We start from the raw sequence: 23,042 nt of genomic DNA on the forward strand, positions 1-23,042 counted from the left end.
CACTGTACCTTAAAACACCCAGTGAAAGGTTTTAGGATCGTCAGGATTGTCAGTCAGCTCTCGTGGGTAACTTTTAAAAAAAATTGTGGTAAAATTAACGTAACATAAAATTTACCATTTTAGCCCAGCTGGTGTGGCTCAGCGATTGAGCATCAACCTAGGATCCAGGAGATCGAAGTTCAATTCCCAGTCAGGGCACATGCCCAGGTTGCCGGCTTGATCCCCGATAGGGGGCTTGCAGGAGGCAGCCAATCAATGACTCTCTCATCATTGATGTTTCTATATATCTCTCTCTCCCTCTCCCTTCCTCTCTCGGACGTCAATAAAAATGCAATTTTTGAGGAAAAAAAAAAACTGGAATCACATGGTATCTGTCTTTTGTGATTATTTTACTTAGCATAAAGTCTTCAAGGTTCACCATGTTTGTTGTTAGAGTTTTCTAGTCTACTTTCCATTGACTGAACTGTTTGCTTTTGTTTTCTTACTGAGGACTCTGACACTGAGTAGGATAAGCATCTGAAAGTTTGCTGGCCATGAGCTCTCTTCTCAGAGCCCTAAAATATACTTATTTTCGCCACACTGGATACTTTTCAGTGTTTTTTCCTGCCTCGCTCACTACATAATTGGTGTGTGAGTAGCTGCTCCTGGCTCTCAGCATGGCCAGTGATGCCAGGGTAGGGAGCGTGCATGTCCCTCTCTCTCTACCCCCCACCCTGCCCCCCAAACAAAGATTCAGAAAAACCCAAAGAAGCCCTTCTTCTCCTGGGAACATGAGGTACTTCTGACCTAGAGGGCAGGCCTGTACTTACCTTCCTCTCTAAGGACAGCAGGCTCTTTCTTGATACATGCTTTTTTTTTGCTCTTTATAATTATTATTATTTTAATCCTCATTGGAGGATATTTTTTCCACTGCTTTTCAGAGAGAGTGGAAGGGAGAGACAGAGAGAGAGAAACATTGATCTGAGAGAGACACATCAACTGGTTGCCTCCCACACGTGCCCCGACCAGGACCGGGATCGAGCCTACACCCGAGGTGCGTGCCCTTGGCAGGAATCTAACCCCGGAACCTTCAGTTCGAGGGCACCTGCTCTAACCACTGAGCAAACCGGCCAGGGCTCTTGTGTATTCCTTAAAGGTTCACACACATCCTTCCCACCCTGTTCCTTGAGTCATCCTCCTGGAATTGGAAGGGCAGGGCAGTCAGCTGTTTCCTTTGCTCTCCCCACATCTCTTCTACCAAGAATACGAGGTCTGCACAAAACATTAGTATCGAGGCATTGGAGATTAAAAAATAAGACTGAGGAAGAACACAAAAGGGTCAATTATTTGTTTTGCAGACTGAGTGGTGCATTCCCTCATCCTTCTTGCTTTTCAAAGTCCTTGCCAGCGGTTTGACACTCTGCACCTCTGCTGGCCCTTGGCACGGCTGCATCTTCCCTACAGGCATCTTACCCCCACGCTCTTCCCACCCCTCCGCCCTCCCTCCCTCCCTTTCACAAATGTTACCGAGCTCTTAACACGTGTCGGCGCTGTGCTTGGCCCTGGCGGGCCGGTGGTGAGCCGGTGCTGCATCTGACAGACTCAGGTGCTGCCTTTGGCAAGCACACAATCTAGCAGGCGTAGTACAGTGAATCACTAAATAAACCAGGCTCTTCCTTCCGGTGGCAGATCCCTCACCAGAACAGGGGTGACTGCAGGTCCAACTGTAGCCTCCAGGAAACCACGTTTATCTCTCCCACTGGGGGAGAGAGAGGACAGCTTTTAAGTACTCTGATCCCCTTGCTTCTAGCATATTAAGAAAAACTGAGCCCTGGCTAGCGTGGCTCATGTAGTTGGAGCATGATCCTGTACACCAAAAGGTCACACGTTTGATTCCCTGTCGGGGTACATCCCAGGTTGTGGGTTCGATCCTCAGTTGGGGTATATGCAGGAGGCAGCCAATCAGTTTCTCACATCGATGTTTTTTTCTCTCTCTCTCTCTCTCTCTCTTCCTCTCTCTCTAAAAGCAATAAAAACATATCCTCCATTGAGGATTTAAAAATTTTTGAGATTTTTGTGGTTTCACATGCATTGGCTCACTTGAACCTCACCGGGGAAGAGGGAAGACATTCTGATCTGCATTTTACAGAAGAGGGGTGGTGGCTTGCCTGAGATGACAGAGCATGTTAGTGCCGAGCTGGTGCTAGTGGAAAGAGACTTCAGGCAGGAGGAGCGTTCGAAGGGCACCTGTCCTGCACTGTTTGCCGCTTCAGTTTCTCCCCCGGCCCCGGCTCCTGTACAGCTTCCCTAGACCGCCCTGGCTGCGTTTCGTTCGCACTGCCCCTGCTCTCCTCTTCTGCACTTCGCCTTCGCAACTTCAAAAGATACTTCGTGTTCTTTATATTCATCAGTGGCTCAGAGGGGAGCCGACCAATGGGCCCACATGGAAATGCAGACCAGGCCCTGGGCAATGCAAGGGTGAGGCAGAGGACAGTTCCTACCCACAAAGAGCCTGTGATTTAAGAGGCTAAGCAGATATGCAGGCAACTCTGCTGCTGTGGTGAGGGAATCTCATGGAGGTATGAACAAAACACATCAGGAACCTCCAGGAATTATTCTCTTTTTCTCCGCAGCAAAGGATCTCCGGGAGGGAGAGTAAAGCTACACACAAGTTTGGAGGGAGAGGGGAGAGGAGCGGCAGAACCGCAGCACTGCATGGGCTGAGCCAGAGCGAGCAGGGCAACGGAGAGGACCTGGGGGGGGGGGGGGAGAGGGACCACAGAGGAGAAAGGGACAGCTAAGGAGCAGGGTGGTGAAGACCACCGAGGTCAGGAAGCCTCAGTATGTCATGGGGAGAGATGGCCCAGGCATGCGACTTTCTCCAGCGAACTTTGCACAAGAGGGAAGAGGAGAGAGAAACTAGACGGCGGTTGGCCCAGGGGAGCAAGGAAGCCCACGCAAGCGCTGAGTGTACAGAGCTGTACGTATCCAGACGCCAGATACTGCTGTTACCCGCGGGGGCAGAAGCCAGATTGCTTCACAGCTCTGAGAAGGCTGTTCCCGGTGGGAGAGAAAGAAGGATTCGGCTGCCTTTACCCTAGTAACTCACAGGCTGCTGGGCGTGGCTCCCTTAACCGGCGGTCAAGGGGAAGAGGGAATTTGAGGTGCTAGAAGGGGGGGGTTGAAAGGACTGGACCGTAGAGGAGAGAAGAAAATGAGGGTAGGAGAGGGCAGGAGGGGGGGAAGGGTGTGATGACACTGCAGGGCAGGCCTGAGGCATGGTGGCACAGCAGGGGTGGAGGGACGGGGGTTGGGGTTGGAGGGGAGATGTGGGCTTTGGAGCTGCCCGGTAATAAAGAAATGAGGGGTATGACACGTTCCAAGGGTGTCGCCAGCCTGATGAGTTGCTGACACGGCCTAATCTGCTGTCGTGAGATGGGCTAAGAGGACATCGTAGTGTCTGGATCCCCAGTGCCTTAGCAGAAGGCCCCCGAGGTGGTCGGAGGACAGCAACCAGATGGGGAGAGGAGGTCTGGCTGGAGGGCTTACTGCGCGAGGTCGGTAACTGGTGTGTGGTGACCCCGACAGAGTCCCGCAGCACGGGGCTGGCGGGAGAAAGAGCCTTTACGCCAGAGGGTTTTTCACTAAATGACATTGTCAGGGAAAATCCAGACCTCAGATCAAGGAGCGAGAGTGTTTTAGGAAAAGTCGTTTAAAGCTCCAAGAGACTGCATTTTCATGGAACCTTCTGGATACTTCCCCAACCAGAGCTGAATCTTCCATGAAGTGAAAGCAGCCGAAGCTTCAGGCCTTTAAGGTCCTGTTCATCATGCGGTGTTTGTACATCATGTCACACATTCCCCACCCCCGATGGGCCACCTCGGGCCCGCAGAAGCTTGCTTTACCACCGCCTGGAACTCTACAAGCTGGGGGCATGGGAGGAACCTGGGTTCTATGAAAAGTCCTGGGGCTTGATGTGTAACACAGTGATGATTGTCAGCACCGCTGGATGGCAGTTACTAACAGAGCAGATCCTAAAAATTCTCATCATGAGGAAAAATACGTGTCTCTTTCTTTTGTACTTCTGTGAAGTGAACTAAACTTAGTGTGGCGAGTATTTCACAGCAGATGTAAGCTGAGTCATGATGCTGCACGCCTTGAACTTACAAGTGCTGTCTGTCAATTTTATCTCAATCACTGAAATAAAAATAAGTACATAAAACAGTCTTCTGCGTGCAATGCAAAAACAAAACAAAACACAAACTTCAGTGTGCTGCCCTGGCCGGTTTTCTCAATGGTTAGAGCGTCGGCCCTCGGACTGAAGGGTCCCGGGTTTGATTTCAGTCCAGGGCATGTACCTCGGTTGCAGGCTCCATCCCCGGCCCCAGCAGGGGTGCCTGCAGGGAGGCACCCAATCGATGTGTCTCTCTCACATAGGTGCTTCTCTCTCTCTCCCTCCCTTCCACTCTCTCTAAAAAATCAATGGAAAAAGTATCCTTGAGTGAGAATTAACAAAAAAAAAAACAAACAAAACCCCTCAGTGTTCTGATTTCCAATTTCCCAACCCTGCCTGTATTATTAAAAGATAGGAAGGAACAATGATAAGAGTTTCCCCTGGGAGCAAATTTTTTCAACATTTTTGCCCTGAAGGTGTGTTACTATGACCTTAGCTGAGGACACAGTTACCAAATATCTTTTAGCTCAGAGTGAAGGTTAAGTGGCATTGGGAGGACCTGAGGCTGTCACTGCACAGGGTGTGTCCCTTATGTGTTCCTAGCAGACATCAGAACTTGAATTTCGAAGCACAATCCACTCTAGGGATGACACCCTACCTCTTTCCTCTCCTGAGAACTGTGACTGCCCAGTCAGCTGTCAGTTGTACAGAATGTCCCCAGCCTCTGAATGGGCATTGTTCTCAGAAAGAAATATGTTGTTTGGAATTGGAAGGCACTTCCCCAGATAAACAAGGGTATGTGTAATCTTTATTATTCAGACAGACTGAAAGAACTTCTTGTGTCCCTGAAATCAAGGACTGAATAGTGGTAAAAAAAAAACAACCCTACCCTGGGTAGTGACACTTGTCCCTCAGAAAATGCCTTCCAACCTCTAACTTGAGACCTGGGAATCTTTCCTCATCATAGACCCTCTGTGGGGCCTTCCCCAACTCTCAGCCCTCGGTGTGGCTGCCATGGTGCGGGGTGGGAGTCAGAGGAAAGAGAGCTGGGCATAGGGGAGCCAGACACCATGGAGGACAGACCCAACCCCAGAAATCCTGTAGGATCTGGCTCCCTCCACATCTCTGAGCGCCCCAGGGAGAGGCCTGCTTCCTTTATGCTTCTGGTCAAGGTTTCTTTGTCCTTTTAAAGTTTCCTGACGTTTGTACCCTAGAAACAATGGCAAACAGACTGGAAATTTAAAAGTTGGCTCCCTTTTGAAGAAGAATGGATTTTTTCATTCATTTTTCAGTTAATGGCTCTCTTAGGAAAGACCCAGTTTGGACCTAAGAAAGAAGGGTGGATTTATGGGTATATAAAAGACCAAGATAATCCAGGTTAGAGTCCTTGTGTTTGTAGTTGGCTTTAATCAAGAGATGATTCCCAAGATTTTACATGTCATAATCTTGTACTTTTTAAAAAATATATGTCTTTATTGATTTCAGAGAGAGGAAGAGAGAGGGACAGAGAGATAGAAAATAATGAGAGAGTCATTGATCAGCTGCCTCCTGCACGCCCCCGACTGGGGATCGAGCCCGCAACCCAGGCATGTGCCCTGACCGGGAATTGAACCGGCATCTCCTGGATCCTAGGCCATGCTCAACCCCTGAGCCATGCTGGCTGGGCAATATCTCAATTTTTTAAAGGTTTATATTTTACAAATGGCTTTTATATCCATTATCTTATTTGAGGTAAAGATATTATTATCTATTTTATTGCTAAGGAATTGGCCTGAGTTGGTTGGAAAGCCAGGTCTTTTGCACCAAATCTGTGTCCTTGTTGATTTTTTTTAGAGGGTGGTTAATTCCCTAAACGAAGGCAGGACTCACAGAGTCCTGGAGCTAAAAGGAGTCTCCAGGGAATGTCTGGTTTTCTCCCAGTCTCCAGACTCCACTAAATTATCCCCAACATGTAAATGCCTCTTTGTTCTTAATCTTCTCTAGGGAATGGAATCTATAACTCTCAGTTACCTGTCTTGGTGACAAATAGCCTCTCTCTGATTAAAAAGACATCTTTATTTCCACCTTGGTTCTTTTTGTTACCAAAAAGAAAAAAAAGTTTATTTGGCAGAGAAAGTGTTTTTTACTACTTCGTTGGGAAAACACAATTAGGGACTTAGAAAAGAAGGGACTAACCGGTGATTACTGGGTCAGTTCACAACAGTCCACAGCACAACCGAAATAATAACTAACGCAAGCCTGGGATTGTGTACATTTTCCATATTCTTTCCTCATCTTCCATGGCAGCTCAGCCTCACAAAACCCCTGAGGGTGGCAGAGCTGGCATCAGCGCCAGGGTGATAAGCAAACTAAAGCTTGGAAGCCTGGTCTTTCATCCTACGCTCCTGTGCAAATCAACAATAGAGCTGGACTAGATTCTGGTCTCTGACCCTGGAATTTGAAAGCCATGTCTCTGTGCCCACCAAGAACTCACATTAAGCTCTTCATTCAGTGCCCTGAATTCGGGACTGCTGCTGGCAGAAACAGAGATGCTCCCCAGGGACTCTGCTTAGCGAGAACATGAAGCCCCAGTTGGCTTCTGCTGGCTGGCCCTGGGGCAGAGCCAGCGGACTGTGCAACTGTGCAGTTGCTGACCTTGCCCTGCTTAGGCCTGCGCGGGAACCGGCAGGCTTCTCTCGAGCTGTTCTCCTTCAGTTCTGTCTAGATCCACATGCTATCCCTGTGGTTTTGTACAATCTGAGTGCAATGCCACTTTTAAAAAAATCCTCGCCTGAGGGTATGCTTTTATTGATTTTGGGCAGAGAGAGGGGTGGGGGGAGAAAGAGAGAGAGAGAGAGAGAGAGAGAGAGAGAGAGAGATTGGCTGCCTCCTGCATGCCCCGTACCGGGGATTGAGCCCCAAACCCGGGCATATGCCCTGACCGGGAATTGAACCAGTAACCTCTTGGTGCACAGGATGATGCCCAACCAACTGAACCACCTGGCCAGGGCACAATGCCATTTTTAATGCACACCGTGTCTTGTGCATTTTTCCAAAGCTAGAGAAGACAAACAAAAATGCAGGCCAAGCTTAGGACTCAGTTTGCCTTAAAAAAACCTGAAACACTCCCCTCCTCACCTGATCATAAAATGTGGTGCAACCGACCACAGTGGAGATTAGAAACAGGCCCAGGAAGTTACATTTACACATCTTTTTATGTAGGAGGATCTGGGGACAGGTTTTACTGCTTTTAGTCTCTTAGAAGACTCTAATTCAGGACAGTTTACCATTTCCTCTCCCAGGTTCAATCTTGGATGTGCAGATATTGACAATTTATTCCAAATCCCCACCTTCAGACCTCTAACAGCCAGAGGCCCTGGTCACACTTCCCCTAAGTCCAACTCTTCCTGCGAACAGCCATCTCACTGCCTGGAAGGCTTGGTGTAGTCAGCAATTCCCAAACCTAGCTTCTGAGCAGACTTCCCCAAGGCATCTTTTAAAGCACAGATTCCCAGGCCCCACCTCAGATTCACTCAATCAGCATCTCTAGCTCTGGGTCCTGGGAGTCTGAATTCAAAAACTTCCCCAGATGATTTTAATTCAGTCAGATCAAGGGCAAGCAATTAAAAACCCAACAAACTCCCTTCCGGCCCCACCCAAAGGGGGAAAAGACCACTACTTTCACTGTTTGCACACATTAGAGCACCACTTCAGACTCCGGCCCAGTTGTAACACAAGCTCTGCTAAGTGTCCACCTCCACTTGCCGTCCCACACACATGAACACCTTCATGCTTTGGCCTGGGCTCCTCTTTCTCTCTGAGCAGATAGGGAAAGAGGAGCCCCAAGAGCCACTTTCTTCTAATACCTACACCCCACCCCACTCTTGCTCTGAACCCAGAGCCCAGGCGAGAGCTCTGAGGTAGGCAGCAAGAGCTGCTGGGCCTCCTCTTGCACCCTCAGTGGGCACACCCTGGGGAGTGGGAGTCATAATACCTGCCTCTAGTTCCTACCTCTAGTTCAGACCTCTCCCTAATAACTGAAGGGGAGTATTTTGCCTTTTGAAGCACCAGGTTAAGGCTGGGGCAGTCCATCCTTACCCTTCTTATCACTTAGGCCTTGCCATCTAAAACCTTCCCATAGTTTATCCATATAGCTCATTCTTTTCCTGCTAAGAGTCCATCTTATGTCTCCTGCCACTGCCTTGGTACTTTCTCCAACGGTCATCATGTCTTGCCTAACCTGAGGACTTAAGTCCTTATGCTGTGTTACATTGCCAAGAACAAATTAAAATTTTCAGAGTTTCCAAAAAAAAAGAAAAAAAGCCAATTTTCCTGTGTAAAATGTACAACCACAAAGCAGCTCTTTAACTCATATTTGGAGTGGGAGTCACCCAGTTCTGTTACCAGTGAGAAAAGGAAACCTTGGTTCTTGTCTTCTTGAAGGAAAGATTTCAATCAGACAAAGCGTAGAAAAGCAAGCAAGAATTTATTGACTGCAGCAAAAACACACTTGGGGCAATGAAACAAGGAAGGGCATAGCACAGAAGCGGCAACAGGAGAGCCCAGGCTGGGCTGCTCTGGCTCAGAGTCAGAGAGAAGGGGGCCTTGGAGACAGGTTCAGGGGGGTTAGCCCAGGACGAGCTTCTGCTGCCCTTTGCTCCCCTGGTTGCAAGTTTCATGGGGTCCCTTAGGGGTTAGAGAATATGTTCCTGTGGGGGAAGGGGAGAGGGAATGGCTCTGGCATGCTCCCTGGAGGGAGAGCGCACTGGGACTTTCATTTTCAGGGGTTGTAAAGACTGGGTGTTTAGGGGAGATCTTAGGGGCAGATCAATAGAATATTCATCATCTTGCTGCTGATGTACCAAAATGAGATTTATTCTCTTAATTTGCCTGTCTTTGAGTTTGGTTGGCAAATGGCTCTTAATTGGATTTCTGCTATCTGTCTCCCTGAGTAGGGTGATTTAAGTTATTTACCCTCTGGTTGGGGAGCAGGAGTGTAAATCGTTTACTCTTAAGTGTCCTTGGTTTAGGGAAGATAGGATTTACTAGGTGGCTGCAAACTGCTGTTTAACTATCTGTCTCAGTTTCCCTATTCTGCTTGTCCTGGAATTTTCCTAGCTTCTTACTATGTTCTAACGGTTCCATGGTCCCAGGCATGGAACTCCCCAAGCTCAGCATTCCACCAGTCCTCGCTTTGCTTCAACATGTACATCAATATACTCTCTTCACTTGGTGCATAATTTTCAGTGTCACTGGCCACGTATACTTTGTCCTTTTACCTTAGTTTCAGGATGGTCACGTTCCCTCTGCAGTGTATGTGACCTTATCAAGATAAGTTTCCCTAGTCGCTCTTCTCATTCAAAATTCACGGCGGCAAGATTATTTACACACCTCAAGACTTAGAAGGAAATGGGCACCTCTTATTTCAGGTGACTAGATCCTGTAATTACCCAGAAACCCACTGAGAAAGAGCTCTGGAGTCAGCATCAATTACCAGCTGTGTGAGTCAAATGACATTACTTAACTTCTGAGTTTCAGTTTTCCCATCTGTAACACATGGGTAATAATGCCTACCTTGCAGAGGTACTGAGAGAATTATATAGTATAAAATATGCAAAGCAGCTGGTATACAATGAGCACTTGATAAATGGTAGCTATAATTATCCCCACCTCTACAAGGATAGCCTTCAAGTATGCAAAGTACCCGGCTGCCTGGAAACTATGGTTAATCTTATACCTATTAGGCGGCCACTTCCGCAGCTCATGCTCCATTGTCATCACAGATCTCTGTGGCCCAGATGAGCAGGAGTAGGCTGATTCAGCTCATGGTTTTCTTACCTGTACTACCTTCCACACCCAATCTTTAAAAAGTAAAAATCACTGACCTAGCTCTTTCCAAATTTGTCCAAATGAAAAATATAAAATTGTGCTACTGTCCAAATTCTGTTTCTGCTATCCATCCACAAGGACCCCACTGCCCAACTTTGGAACTGCGGTGTGAGCCGCAGACATTTGGCTACAGTTGATGAAACAGCGGCACCGTGTGGCCACACAGAACTGCAGCCTGGCCCGGAGGCTTGGTGCAGAGCAGTCAGGTCCTGTCAGTTAGAAAAGAAAACGAGGAAGGGAACATAGCACCTTCCAAATGTGAGTAGAATTGCTCCCTACTTTACAGATGTGTCCCTCTTGTCTACAGCCTAAGGTTGGAAGGCTGGATGGCTTGTGATCTCAAGTGATAAGGGACAGAAGGCTAGTCCCAGGGCATATGTGAAGTTTCAAACGTTTGCAATGTTGCTCCCCAGGAGCTGTGGAAAATTTACAGAAAAATGTTAGCAATCCTTATCCTGCTCAGGTATTTCTTGGCACATGCTCAGACCTTATAAAACCAGGAAAAGCATGAAGGAAGCAAATAATACTGCAGAGTTATACTGTCAAAGGGAAGACACCTTCACTTATTTATTTATTTAATCCTCACCTAAGGATATTTTTTCCATTGCTTTTTCAGAGAGAGTGAAGGGGAGAGAGAGGAGGGAGGGAGGGAGAGAGAGAGAGAGAGAGAGAGAGAGAATTAGCTGCCTCCCGCATGCTCCCTGACCGAGGCTGAGGTGCACGCCCTTGGCTGGAATCAAATCCAGGACTCCTCAGTCTGAGGGCTGACACTGCAACCACTGAGCCAAACCAGCCAGGGCAGGAAGATACCTTTAAATCATTAACAGGAATCATTGGTCCTTCAAACAGAGCTCAGTATTTAAAAATTACTAAATCTGTATGATGGAATGTCCCCTGGGGTGGTCACTGAGTCTAGTCCAGTCACTGCTTAAATGGGTCTTTATCTCATTCCTGAAGTTATTTAGGGAACAGGAGTCTTCCTCTTCATACCAGTTTTTACCTCTTGAGAAAAGTTTCAGCACTTGTCCCATGATTATGCATTTTCACAGATCAAGGACATTTCCAGGGTAAATACGTAGGGAGTCTCCAAGCGCAGTAACAAGCTGGATGACATGTTCTCTGACCTAACCATGAGCAGGGAAGCTGTGAGGATGGAGTGGCTCCTCCCATCTCCATGAATCCTTAAACTCCTTCAATTCACTAACTTGCACTGTAAGGTCTTGGGATGGTAGAGAGCCCTGGCCTGGGAGCTCCTCCCCAGGAATTTAGAACAAGGATCACGAGAGACTCTGAGTCTCTTTTCATGGCCTGTTAACTCTGACACTGTTGGCTGCCCTATTTCCAGACATGAGGAGCAGAGGGAGCTGGTCTGCAGAGACACACAGAGGGAAGCTAACCACGGGGAAGCCAGCGGTGTCTGGGTCAGTTCCTGAAGACCCTGGGGCCTCTCAGGCTCTCCTGAACCCTTATAATACCTCCTTCTTTCTAAACTGGCTCAAATTGTTTTCTGTTACTTGCAACTTACATATATATATAATATATATATATATATAATATAATATATATATATATATCTTTATTGATTTCAGAGAGAGGAAAGGAGAGGGAGAGAGAGATAGAAACATCAATGATGAGAGAGTCATTGATCAGCCGCCTCCTGCACGCCCCTGACTGGGGATCAAGCCCGCAACCCGGGCATGTGCCCTGACTGGGAATCTAACCCTGATCGCCTGTTTGACTCAACAGACAGAGGACAAGGCCCAAGTCTTAGAGAATGTATGAGAGGGCCAGAGCCACTTAAAATAGTACACAGTCCTTTTGGCTTTAAAATAAAATTGGATCAAAAGACTGGCCTTTCTATAGTGTCTTTTCTTTTACATCTTGGTGCAAGTGCTGAAGGCCCCTTCTGATATTTTGCTGATAGGCCCCACACTTAGACACACTCTCCTGATATCTGTGGTTTCCTACGTGCTTGGGCTGTGGGCAGCTTTCAGTCTATTTTCAGTTATCTTGGGGAGCAACAGATAATGCACATAAGTGGCAAATTAAATCCACAGATGATAATTTTAGAATCTAATTTTGGCCACCCCTTCCCACCCAGTTACTTGTCAAAACTACTTAGAAAGCCTGAATTAACTGATTTGGTTCTTTCTTCCCTTGATGCCTTTGTTAGACTGCAAATGAACCAAGTGAAAACCAAAAGGCATGTAGCAGGAGGGAGAAAGTAAAGAATGTGAATAATCTACATGATGAACACACAAACTCTAGTTAATCTAGAAAATTAACCGTGTGAGAGGGCTTAGTCTTCCATTCTGACTTTCATACCTGACTGAAAATGGTCTTATTCTGGGAAAGTTACCCATAGTTCCTGTGTAAAATCAGGAATGAAAGCACCCTTTACTTCCTTTACTAACTGTATTAGTATAAGTACAATGCACAGATTTTATATAATAAAGGACTAATCAAAATACTGAACACTCACAGCTCAGGTGGCCCTCTCAGCTCCCCAGTCTTCCTTCTAGAGATATGAAGCATGTCATCACTAGCCAACCAGAGGGCAGGGATTTCCAATAAAGACAGACAATCCATGTTCTGCAGCATCTCAGCCAGAAGTGGTGACAGTTATTTTAAATTTTTTTACATATTCCATGCTTCAAGTACCTCTCCATCTCCATCCAAAGTTAATGAAAAACATCCATTCCTGTGTGCATGGGTGTGTGTGAGTGCGTGAGCACACACCCACAGGCCCACCCTCCATGCACACACACACATACAGAGGGTCTCCCAAAATACCTAGAACCCGTTCAGTGGAGGCTGGCAATGCATCAGAGCCTGTGTTAAGACAGAAATAACTATTTTTTCCACCCTTTTGGGATGATGTGGCTCACTGCCCAAGGAATAGTGTTCTTTCTTGATAATCTACTGCTACTGTCAGATCCCTATCTTGTGGAGCAATCTCAACCACAGGTGTCTTGCTAGTTCTTGGAACTCCAGCGGATGACAAAGCTTAAGTGAGAAAGTAATGATTTAAGATAGGAAGCAGGGCAGAATTTCAGAAGCAATATCTAATTTGGTGGGGTTTTGCGTGTGTGTGTGTTGAGAGGGAGAGGGAGAGAGAGAAACATCGATGTGAGAGAGAAACATTGATTGGCTGCCTCCTGCACGTGCCCTATCAGGGATCCCACAACCCAAGCCTGTGCCCTGACTGGGAATCAAACCCGCAACCCTTTGGTGCACGGGACAATGCCCAACCGAGCCATACCAGCCAGGGTGAGTTTTACTATAAGCAGCAAGTTTTGTTTTTCACTTCAAAGAACGGAGAGTGGACGACCGCTGAAAGAGTTCTGCAAATTAGGATTTCCAATCCACGTTCTTAAGACTTTCATCAGAATACCTTTATAAACAGAGGCCAGCCCTGATCGTCACTCTGGCTGTGACTGCCTTCCTCCCCTCCCACCTACTTTTATACGGAGACAGTCAGGCGTACCTTTTTCCTAATTCTGTCTTGAAGACAAGGTGAATACATGCAGACGAACAGCTAAGCAAATATTGCCCTGTTACATTCGTAATGGATCTGCAGGCTCCACTTGCCAGTCCCAGGCAGAGGACAGAGGTGGAACATTCCCAGGCAAGTCAGTTCTGTCTTGTGCCACATGCCCTTTCCCTTCTCCTCTGAAAGGCTCCCTGGAATGGCTAGGACTGCTTGGTCCAGGCATTACATCCAATGCAATGACCTTTCAATTAGACTACATGTTAACAATAATACATGTCAGCTACTAGGGAATCCTGCACGGGGTGGCCCAGTGGGCTGGGAATCAGGACTTGACTGCCTGTCTCCTTGCCGATCATGGGCTAGCTCTAATGACAATAGGTCCAGTGCAGTCTTTAGACCACCAGCTTGTTGTCTCAGGCCCTTGGTAAAGGTGCAGACAGTCGTCCCAGCTCCACTCCAGACCAAATAAAATTTTCTGGTGTTGGAGGCCTAGGATTCTGCATTTTTATAGCATACTAAGGTTTGGAACCTACTCAAGATTTGGAGGTCCTTATCTGGAAACTTGGGAGCTGGAGGCCTGACTGTCACGTTCTCTTCCTGCTCTAACATTCTGTGGCTCTGGGCAGAAGCTCATTTTTTCTAGCTTGGTCTCCATATTCTCCAGCCACATTCCTACTGGTCACTTCACAGACAACTGCCAATTCACTGTGATTTAACAAGCATATGACAATAACTATAACTTCATCCCAACCTATTTTGAAAACTAAGTATTTCCTAACCCTGGCTGTTGGTGGATATAACAGTCACATTGGTATCTGAACATATGACTTGTTCCCCACATCAGAAACATTAAAAACTTATGCCATCCCCTCAGCACAATAGGGATGGGCCATCTCCCTTCACAAACACTTTTTAGGATTGTGGACAAGTCACTCTCAACTAATTTCCTGTAGTTACTAATGATGAGTTGGATTTCAGCTCTTAAAACACTTTGAGTGATATAAAGTAAATCTCCACGCCTCCCCACGCGACGTGGCAAAGAGCAATAATGCCAGCCAGTGTTTCAAAACCTGTATTATCACTGCTGAGCTATGTGGCCAGTTAGTTTGTTTGGTAAAATGCTGACCAATGAAGCCAAGGACATGGTTTTGATCTTTTGTAGGCCACCTAATTTCAATCACTTTCTTTCATGGACCACTCATCTTGAAAATGTTGACCAAAGGAGTCTGAGTAAGAGTGTGAAGAACAGTTACCGGTAAAATAACCCTGCGTCTGATAGTCTTTGATGTCAAATCAGAAGGTTCCCCTTTAGATACTAAAGACACAAATAGTATATATAGCCATGGACCCTCAGGCAGATGTGTTCATTATAACTCAAGTTAATTCTATAATTCCATTATTTTCCCAGAAATAAACTTTTCTAGAATAAAACGGGTGTCTATAAGTGGTTACTGGCTCACCTGAAGGCTGGTCACGCACACCAGTGCAGCCCAAGTCAATGTCTCTCCCAGTAACGCCTTCCTCCCTTTCTAGGATATAACAGCTCCTTCCTGGATCCCCGAGCTCTGCCTTACTCTCTCTCCTGGCCCCAGTTACTGGAGTTCAAAACTGGAGTTGGCAATTTACAGAATCCTGCAGAAAGCATCCCTATTGCCTGTGCTTTTCCAAGGACCCAGCGAACAAATCAGGGTTTACTTGGTAGGCTGTAAATGGAGTTAGAAGGGAAAGGAAAGGTAAATGTGAGATTTAAACTTAAATCTCTGAATTCTTTTGTTCATAATAGTAATATGAATAGCTACCATTTATTGAGTATTTAACTTTGTGTTAGCCCTTGGGGACAGCACTTAAATGCATTACCTTATTTAATTCCCATAACATTCTCCCGTCCCTGTCCCTGATCACCAAACTAGAGCTCTGAAAAGTCTCCATTTCCTTGCCCTCTTCCATATGTGTACCATGTAGCAGGGTTCTAAGGATTAGGTCAAAAATAAGAGGAGACTCATAAAAGATAATCATGTGTCCAAATAAGGAAAGGGAGGGAAACTTCAATGAAGGGTATTTAATGTCAGAGAGAAACTGTACATCTGGGGCAAAGATGAAGAGACCACGCCAGGCCAGCCGAGCCTGACCTAGCTATGCATCCTGTCATTCATGAGGCCTCCACTGATGGAGGAGGTGACAGCAGCAGCATCACAAGGTTCCTCTCCCCGGGTGGGAGCACAGTGCAACGTTCACTCAGTCCAGTTATGTGCCCGGCTTTCTGCAGCTCAGGCACAAATATTCTGTCCATGTCCATGTCTTTCCTAATATGTCAGGCCAAATGGCTCCCTTTCCTCCTGGTGCAGGGAACTTGTGGCAGGAGCTAGTGAACTGTGGAGGAAAAGTAATTCTCACTGGAAAGACAGGCCTGGGGAGGTGTGTGTCCCTCTGTAGTCACGGGTCAGAGATGACATTGGATGGCTCCTCATTTCTGCAAGTATGCACACAAATGAAAAGGTAGGAAAGCACTGGCCCTCTCACAGAACCCATCAATACTCTGAGCAAGACCCTGAAGACTTCAAGGTTTAAGCTGAGTTCCTGCCACCTGCCACAGGGCCTCTTGGGCCAAGGCTGGGGTCACAGGGCAGTCATCCACCCTGCCAAGACTCCAGACTTCCAGACAAAATCATCTCTCCATCTACCCACCACCTCTCTCCTCAAGGCCATGGTGGATAGACCGTGAATATTCCTAAGTCCCTACATCCTGAGAGTCCCCACCGGAGGGAGGGAAAAAGACCTTTGTCCCACCCACTGGGAGCTGAGAACCAGCAAAGTCCAATCCTCAAAGATCTCTAGTGTCTCTTAAATAAGCTCTTCCTTTCCATTTTCATCTTTTAATTATTTATCATCCATCCATTCATTTATACAAATATAAAATAGATTTATATAGATTTATATAATATAATCTTCTGTGAGGCAGAGCGGAGAGGAGGCCAGGGGCGTGGCCCCGGCTACTTGCAGACGTGCTGGTCGATGACCTCCGTGCACTTCCTGCACTTGACGAAGCAGCACCAGTGGAACTTGCAGTGGCAGCGCTCCACCTGGACGCTCTTGAACTGGTCGTAGCCGCGGCCGCAGCACATGAGCTCGCAGCCGTCCATGCCCTCCGAGGTCTTGTTGCAAAGGCGGCCCTGGGTGCCCAGGGAGCCCGTGGTCTCGTTGCGCAGGCAGTAGTCGGGGCTGGGGTCCACGTACACCAGGTCCTCGGGGGTGGGCTGGTTGAAGCGGCTGTTGACCAGCTCCAGCTTGCCCTTGCGGGTGATGCGCATGGCCGCCGCGCTGTCGTATTTCTCCTTCAGCTGGTCCCCCACCTTGCGGAACTCAGCCAGCTGCAGCCAGCAGGTCTTGAGGCTGCAGGACCCGGAGACGCCGTGGCATTTGCAGGCTACGTCTGCCATCTTATACACAGCCTAGGGGGAGGACAAAGAAGGAAATAAGAAGGAGAGCCCCTGATGGGAGATGTCAAGAGGGTGGCTACAGCGGCCATGGCCAAGTATAGAAGAGGGCTGGTGGGGAGGAGGAGGCGTTTTCAATCGTAGACAGAGATCTTTCCAGGATCCTCGGTTGCTCAGATTGACTGCAAATAAAGGAGCACTACAAAGAAACATGCCGGCCCTGGCTGGTTTGGCTCAGTGGTCAGAGCACTGCCCCATGGACTATAGGGTCCTGGGTTTGATTCTGGCCCAGGGCACATACCTTGGTTTGCAGGCTCATCCCCAGCCCTGGTCAGGGCACGTGCAGGAGGCAACCAGTCAATGTCTCTCTTTCACATCGATGTTTCTCTGTGTGCGTGTGTGTGTGTCTGTGTGTGTGTGTGTGTGTCTGAAAAGCAATGGAAAAAATATCCTCAGGTGAGGATTAAAAAAAAAAGAAACATGCTGGCGAGCATGCAGCAGTCTGACCCGTGACAAGGGCAGCATGGGGCACTTGCATTTCCTACTTTATCCATTTCTTATTACTTGAAATTCGTCACAATAAATGTGTCAGAAAACAGGATATTTCTATCTTGATCTGAAACAAATAAAAACCAACAAAATGTGTCCAGCTTTCCTATGATGTGGAGCGCAAGTCAGAATCCAGCCGAATTACAAGCTATAACAGAAACTGCTAGCAGGGCCCTGGTTAGCCAAAGCTTTCCCAGTCCTGCCACATCTCCTAAGGATTCAATAGTCATTAACTCGATAGAGTTGTCAGGAGCCTCACCACAGACCACATAATATCTGATAGTCCTGGGAGAGGCGGTGACAGTGGAGGGAAAGGGGTGAGGCCTGTGCAATGGAGGAGCAGGTCAGCAGGTCCACCTATAGGGGTGATTCATTTGAAATCAAATCCACCCCGGAAGCAAGAGTAGACTAGAAAGCTGCTTGGGAAGTGCTTTCCAGTGAAAGCACACTGATGCATTGTGTCAAATCACCCTGGCAGGAGGCCCAGATTGCAGATGGCAGGATAAAAACGCAAGGCCGCTGCAGAACATTTTTTTATGCTACAGCTATTATCACCGAGTAGGTACTCATTTGTCGAGACTTTTTCTCAGATTTCTCTTCAAGAGGCCCAAGATTGTGTCTTTATTCAGCATTATGCAGAGATCACTGCAGGTACAAGAAATAGCTTATCCATCAACATATTACTGTCGTCCAACTCTTCCGGATCTTTTTTTCTGGTATGGAATTATTCCCACTATTTTATGATGGAAAAACTGAAGTTCTAGAGAGCCTCAGTGAGCTGTTCCAGGCCACCCAGAAGGCATTCAGAATGTCTAGCACTTCTGCACTCCAGTCTTGGGGCTTAAAAACAGCTTAGGGTAAGGAAGGAAGGCAAGCTCCTCCCCAAGGTTAAAGGCACCCACACTTGGCTAGCAGCTCCAGGCCCAAGGCATAAAGGAGCCAATGCCCCATTCCAACAGGCACTTCAAAGACAGGGCCTGCAATTACCCTTCTGGCGCAAATCCCCAGGTCTGAGCTGGAGCCTGACATTCTTCTGGAAATGGTCCTTAGACAGGGATGTCAGGCATCTGGCGATGCTGGAAGGAGGAAGCATTAAGGGCCTAAAACTGTGTACCTTGCTGCTAAGTGACTAAGGAAACAGGATAAGCATCTCCACTGGGAGCAAACACTTAGGGGAGATTTGGGGAAAAAGAGTCAAAGCAAGAGCTCAAAGAGTAAGGATAGGAATTTTAGTAAAACAAATCCAAGAGGAAGAGTGTCACTGATCCTCACTATTTAGATATTCATTCCATCCTTCCTCTAGGGAGAAAGACATTGTAGAGACATAATATCTGTATTTTAAAATACTTTACTATTAATAATATATAAGTTAATCTTGTAGGAAAAGGGAGGGAATCCCAATTTTTGGCCCTCCCTCTTACTGAAAAGCAATAAAATGTTTTTTAAAATGTTTTTAGTTCTACATCTTGCCCCTGGCAAAGCCCTCTTTAAGTCCCTCACTTCTACCTAATGGTGTGACTGAGCTTGATGACTGACAGGAATGTCACAAGGATTAGGCAGCTTTATTCTGGAAAATGCTTGGAAGCCCTTGAGTGACAAGGCAGTTATCAACCCACTGCTCTTGCCGTCAATATCTAAAATGGAGTTACTAGAGGCTCTTAAAAGCCAAGAGAAATTTCTTGCAAAGTATGCATAAGATTTACTCTCTGGTCAAGATGTCAAATCCTAGATATAATTATTATTATTTTTTTTTATGTCTATTGATTTCAGAGAGAGGATTGGTGGGGAGAGAGAGAGAGAAATATCAATGATGAGAGAGTCATTGATTGCCTACCTCCTGCACGCCCCCTACTGGGGATTGAGCCCGCAACCCGGGCATGTGCCCTGGCCAGGAATCAAACCTTGATTTCCTGAATCATAGGTTGATGGTGAACTGCTGAGCCATGCCAGTCAGGCAAGATATTCTGATTTTTTAAAAACATTTTATTTATTGACTTTAGAGAGTGAGAAGGGGGGGGGGAGAGAGAGAGAGAGAGAGAGAGACGTTGATTTGTTGTTCCACTTATTTACGCATTCATTGGTTGATTCTTGTACGTGTCCTGACCAGGGATCAAACCTGCAACCTTGGTGTATCGGGATGATGCTCTAACCAGCTGAACTACATGGCCAGGGATTTTTTAATTTTTTTTTTAATTTGGTTGTAAAATACTTGATCTGGGAATTTTCCATCCCTGCCACCATTTATTTATTTATTTTTGTGTTTTGTTGTATGTGTGTTTTTTTACAATGCTCAACTTACTGAGCTACACTGGCTCTTTTTATTGATTTTAGAAAGAGAGGAAGGGGGAGGGAGAGAGAAAGAGAAACATTGATGTGAGAGAAAAACATCTATCTGCTGCCTCCTGCATCTGCCCCTACTACTGGGGAATGTGCCTTCAACCCAGGCATGTGCCTGACCAGGAATTGAACTGGTGACCTTTTGGTGCATGGATGATGCTCAACCAACTGACCCACGCCAGCCATGGCCCTGTCACCATTTAGTCCTTCCTGTGAAACTTTTTTTTCCCCCCCAATATATCCTTATTGATTCCGGAGAGAGGAAGGGAGAGGGAGAGAGAGAGATAGAAGCATCAGTGATGAGAGAGTCATTGATCGGCTGCCCCCCGCACATCCCCCATTGGGGATTGAGAACACAACCCGGGCCTGTGCCCTGACTGGGAATCGAACCTCGATCTCCCGGATCCTAGGTCGACGCTCAACCGCTGAGCCACGCCCGGCCGGGCCCTGTGAAACTTTTTATGTAGGTGTGAGGAGTTGGGAGGTGAATGCTTCTGGCCTCAGATGATGAATATTGGCCAACGCCTGTTCCTTGGGAACAGAGTAAAAAATAGAAGGACAAGAATTCCCAACCTGAGGGATTCAAGATGGTGGTGGCCCGGCCGGGCATGGCTCAGCGGTTGAGCATCAACCTAGGATCCAGGAGATCGGGGTTTGATTCCTGGTCAGGGCACATGCCCGGGTTGCGGGCTGCAGCCAATCAATGACTCTCTCATCATTGATGTTTCTGTCTCTCTCTCTTCCTCTCCCTTCCTCTCTCTGAAATCAATAAAGATATATTTTTTTAAAAAAGAAAAAAAAAGATGGAGGTGGAGTACGTGGATGTTACACTCACCTCCTCCCAGGACCAAACTGAAGTACAATTAAAATACATAGCAAGCAGCCCTGGATGGTGTTGCTCAGTGGTTAGAGCGTTGCCCTGTGCACCAAAGTGTCATGGTCAAGAGCATGTACCTGGGTTGTAGGTTTGATCCCCAGACCCAGTTGGGGCACATGTGGGAGGCAATCAATCGATGCATCTCTCTCACATCGATATTTCTCTCTCTCTTCTCTCTCTCTCTCTTTCTCTCTCCCTCCTCCTTCCTTTTCATTCTCTCTAAAAATCAATGGAAAAAATATTCTCAAGTGAGGATATTATACACATATATACATACATGTATATATATAGCGAGAGAGAGCACGCAAGCAACTTGAATAACCAGCTGAAGACTAGTTGAAGAGAAGTCTGATAACCAAGGATTTGCAAAAGAAGCCACAACGAGACTAGAGGAAGGGTGGAGACACAAAGAGTGCTGGTCCAGCTACCATGGTGGTGGTTGATTTGAGAGGGATATCTAAGCTGCGGGGGTTCCCCCTGAGAAGCATGGAGTCTCAACTCCAAGCAGGGCCCTCCAGCCCAGATCACCAGAGCCAGGAAGAGGCACCCACATAACATCTAGCTATGAAAATCAGCAGGGATTCTGTCTGCCAGGGAGAGACAGGAGTCTGCTTGAGACACGGGAGGCCTCTTAAAGAGCCAATGCACCAAATCTCATTTGCAGCCACTTACCCTGGGCTCTAGTAGAGGGAAGGTAGAGCAGACTAGAGTTGTGTGAGGAGAAACTGGGATTTGTGGCCCTGGGGAGAGAGCTGAAGGGAAAGTATCCAGTATCCCTGTGCTGAGCCACTCTCCCACACTGCAGACACCATCTTTCTTGGGTGGAACTCTCCCTTCCACATAGCATCAGCCTGGGGGAAAGCACTAGCCCCACCCTCTGGATACCATCTCACCCCACCCTTTGGAGCTTGAGCCCTGCTGAGGAGTTAGCTGCCTGAGCCAGGTTGTAGAGGTCTGGCAGACGCATGGGATGTCAGTGACTGAGTTGTGTGGCTTTGAGGCAGGGGCCATTCCCACCACTTTTCCATGAACCTTACTGGTGCCTCCCCCTTATGGAAGATCCACTAGCCCCACTCTCTGGGCTCCTAGTGGCGCTACCCTCTCGACTTCCAATGGCCCCACCCAGCTGATCGTGTTCCTGGCAGGATCTGGGACAGACTGAGTTGTGTGGCTCTAGGACAGGGGCCACTTTCCCCCTCACAGAGTCTTTCCCTCACAAGGCCAAATCTTGGTATGTTTGGGCCTGATAAACTCTGCTAGCCTCATGCTGATGACTCCCCAAGACCCCTCCCCAACCACAAAGGTGTGTGAGCACCCAGTGGGTGCTGTGACAACTAGACTTGGTATACCCTGGGACATTTGCTGAGTGGCTTCAGACCCAAGTTTGACCCTGTTCAATCTGGTGAACACCACTAACCCCTACCTGGTGACTCACTGAGAACCTACCTCATGTAACTCAAGTACCACCAGAGGCTCTTTCAGTGACTGAGCCTAACAGGGAGCTGGTAGACAGAGGCAGGCCAAAGTAGATCTCGAGGTATCTTGAGACTTTTGCTGACCTGCTTCTGGGCCCAGTGCTGGTAAAAGCCAGACCTGGTGTGTAGCTTGGTTCTTCCCATGCACACGCAGGCCCAGCAGAGGCAGCTACAAACTGTGGATTACTTGGTAGCTCCAAACAGGTTGCCTAGGGCCAGTCACAGGCAGTGTCTGATATTGGCCTGCACCAGAGCCCCTCCCAAGAGGCCCCAGAAACAACACACCCAGTGCCCATGTTCAGACAATATCAGAGCAGGATCCAATAAGCTTCACAAGCGGCATATCCAAAGGGAGATCTTGGCACCAGATCCTACTGAGTCCAATTCCACTTTGTGTGGCCATCACCTGCACAATAGCTCATACACTGTGGTCAGGCTTGATCCTCACAGTCAGCCAGCCCCCATGCACTAATGGGCCAACAGCAATCATGACTCAATTACAACAAGAGGGCACACATAACCCACACAAGAAACATTCCTGGAGCACCCACCTCAGGTGATCAAGGAGACTATGCCACTGGGTCTCACAGGACACCTACCACATAAGGCCACCCTACCAAGACTGAGAGTCATAGCAGATCTACCTAATACATAGAACAAATACAAACAGGAAGCCAAAATGGGGAGACAAAAAACATGACCAAAATGAAAGAACAGAATAAATCTTCAGCAAAAGACCTAAATGAAATAGAGGTAAGCAATTTATCAGATATAGAATTCAAAAAGAAATTGTTATAAGGATGTTCAAAGACCTTAGTGAGAACTACAACAGCATAAAAAAGCACACTGAAACCAT

At 47.3% G+C, this 23,042-nt stretch overlaps 1 protein-coding gene across 2 annotated transcripts in view; it reads right to left on the reverse strand.

Annotated features, from left to right (window-relative positions):
* Positions 1-15,335: 15,335 nt before the first annotated feature.
* Positions 15,336-23,042, reverse strand: part of WNT5B (Wnt family member 5B) — a 118,968-nt gene continuing 111,261 nt past the window's right edge. For both annotated transcript variants that reach the window (XM_081128039.1, XM_081128040.1), the window contains one exon: positions 15,336-16,963. In XM_081128039.1, the coding sequence (XP_080984165.1) occupies positions 16,505-16,963 (459 nt within the window). In that variant the 3' untranslated portion in view covers positions 15,336-16,504. The remainder of the gene's footprint in view (positions 16,964-23,042) is intronic.

The sequence above is a fragment of the Miniopterus schreibersii genome (assembly GCF_964146895.1).
Source record: "Miniopterus schreibersii genome assembly, chromosome: 2".
Classification (NCBI taxonomy): Eukaryota; Metazoa; Chordata; class Mammalia; order Chiroptera; family Miniopteridae; genus Miniopterus; species Miniopterus schreibersii.